The sequence below is a fragment of the Chrysemys picta genome, chromosome 12 (assembly GCF_011386835.1).
Source record: "Chrysemys picta bellii isolate R12L10 chromosome 12, ASM1138683v2, whole genome shotgun sequence".
NCBI lineage: Eukaryota > Metazoa > Chordata > Testudines > Emydidae > Chrysemys > Chrysemys picta.
The window spans coordinates 18,807,461-18,809,796 of NC_088802.1; the positions used below are offsets into that span (position 1 = coordinate 18,807,461).

The 2,336-nt window shown below is 47.2% G+C and overlaps 1 protein-coding gene across 1 annotated transcript; it reads left to right on the forward strand.

The window, feature by feature from the left end:
* Positions 1-429: 429 nt before the first annotated feature.
* On the forward strand, positions 430-1,386 carry LOC135974860 (olfactory receptor 14A16-like). The gene has a single exon (XM_065563899.1). The coding sequence runs from the start codon at positions 430-432 to the stop codon at positions 1,384-1,386; it is 957 nt and encodes a 318-aa protein (XP_065419971.1).
* Positions 1,387-2,336: the final 950 nt, after the last annotated feature.

Here is a 2,336-nt window from a genome sequence, read left to right on the forward strand (position 1 = left end):
CCCCTTCTGCTATGGCTATACTAAGTTTTAGACTTGTGCTAGCCATCCTCGAGCTATTGCAAGTAGTGTATGTGATCTGGGAATCACTCCCCTGGCTCGTAGTGTAGATGTAGCCTTACTCTTCTTCCCTGACCTGGCTCTCCATTGTTGCAATAGCATGACCATCATTCTTAAGATTGTTGGGTTTGGGTTGTAATTTGTTCCATATTTACACTGCGTTCTATGAAGCCTCAACTTGGACCAGATCCTCAGATGGAGGAAACAGACGCCATCCGTTGACTGTAAGAGAACTGTGGCAATTTACAGTGGTGTGACAATGCTCATCACTAGTGCTGTGATTGTCAGAGGTGAGAAGGTAGGAGGACTCTAGCCTGACCACTGCCCTTGCCCTTCCTTCCACAGACAGTCCATGATGTACTGAGAAACAAAATGTCCAACCGCACCACTGTGACCGATTTCCTTCTCCTGGGATTCTCTGAGGTTCGGGAGCTGCAGATTTTACACTTTGTGGTGTTTCTAGGGATTTACCTGGTAGCCCTGGTGGGAAATCTCCTTGTTACCATCCTTGTAGTGGTCGACCACCACCTTCACACCCCCATGTACTTCTTCCTGATGAATTTGTCCATACTAGACCTTGGATCCATCTCCGTCACTGTCCCCAAGTCCATGGCCAACTCCCTATTGAACACCAGGTCGATTTCTTATTCTCGGTGCGTTGCCCAAGTCTTTCTTTTCATTTTCTTCGCTGTTGTAGACTTTGCTTTTCTCACCATCATGGCGTACGACCGATATGTCGCCATTTGCGAACCACTGCACTATGAGACTATAATGAACAGGGGAGCTTGTGTCCAAATGGCAGCCAGTGCCTGGATCAGTGGAATTCCCGTTTCTACTATGCAGACTGGGAACATATTTGCATTACCTTTTTGTGGTGGTAACAAGGTGAATCAGTTCTTCTGTGAAATCCCCCAGCTGCTCAAGATCACCTGCAATGACTCGTACGTCAGTGAAATTGTTATTACTTCTTTTCTCTTGTTCTTAGGTTTAAGCTGTTTTGCTTTTATAATTGTGTCATATGTTCAGATCTTCAAAGCAGTGCTGAGAATCCCCTCTGAGCAGGGCCGGCATAAAGCCTTCTCCACCTGCCTCCCTCACCTCATTGTGGTCTCATTGTTAGTTTGCACTGCCACCTTCGCCTACCTGAAACCCACCTCCAGCTCAACATCGGGTTTTGATTTCATGGTGGCTGTTCTTTATTCCATGGTGCCTCCAGTGATAAATCCAGCCATCTACAGCATGAGGAACAAAGAAATCAAAGGTGCCCTAAGGAAACTGACTGCGGGGAAGTTATTCAAAAAGAATAAAATTTCCAGATTTCTCCCATGACCATATTTTCATTCTGTGCTTCTTTACAGATTTAATCAACTGATCATAGAATCATAGAATCATAGAATATCAGAGTTGGAAGGGACCTCAAGAGGTCATCTAGTCCAACCCCCTGCTCAAAGCAGGACCAATTCCCAGCTAAATCATCCCAGCCAGGGCTTTGTCAAGCCGGGCCTTAAAAACCTCCAAGGAAGGAGACTCCACCACCTCCCTAGGTAACGCATTCCAGTGTTTCACCACCCTCCTAGTGAAATAGTTTTTCCTGATATCCAACCTGGACCTCCCCCACTGCAACTTGAGACCATTGCTCCTTGTTCTGTCGTCTGCCACCACTGAGAACAGCCGAGCTCCATCCTCTTTGGAACCCCCCTTCAGGTAGTTGAAGGCTGCTATCAAATCCCCCCTCATTCTTCTCTTCTGGAGACTAAACAATCCCAGTTCCCTCAGCCTCTCCTCATAAGTCATGTGCTCCAGACCCCTAATCATTTTTGTTGCCCTCCGCTGGACTCTTTCCAATTTTTCCACATCCTTCTTGTAGTGTGGGGCCCAAAACTGGACACAGTATTCCAGATGAGGCCTCACCAATGTCGAATAAAGGGGAACGATCACGTCCCTCGATCTGCTTGCAATGCCCCTACTTATACGGCCCAAAATGCCGTTAGCCTTCTTGGCAACAAGAGCACACTGTTGACTCATATCCAGCTTCTCGTCCACTGTGACCCCTAGGTCCTTTTCTGCAGAACTGCTACCTAGCCATTCGGTCCCTAGTCTGTAGCAGTGCATGGGATTCTTCCGTCCTAAGTGCAGGACTCTGCACTTGTCCTTGTTGAACCTCATCAGGTTTTTTTCGGCCCAATCTTCTAATTTGTCTAGGTCCCTCTGTATCCGATCCCTACCCTCTAGTGTATCTACCACGCCTCCTAGTTTAGTGTCATCTGCAAACTTGCTGA

Excerpts from the sequence above, each read along its gene's own strand:
- LOC135974860 (XM_065563899.1), top strand. The coding sequence starts at position 430 with ATGTCCAACCGCACCACTGTGACCGATTTCCTTCTCCTGGGATTCTCT.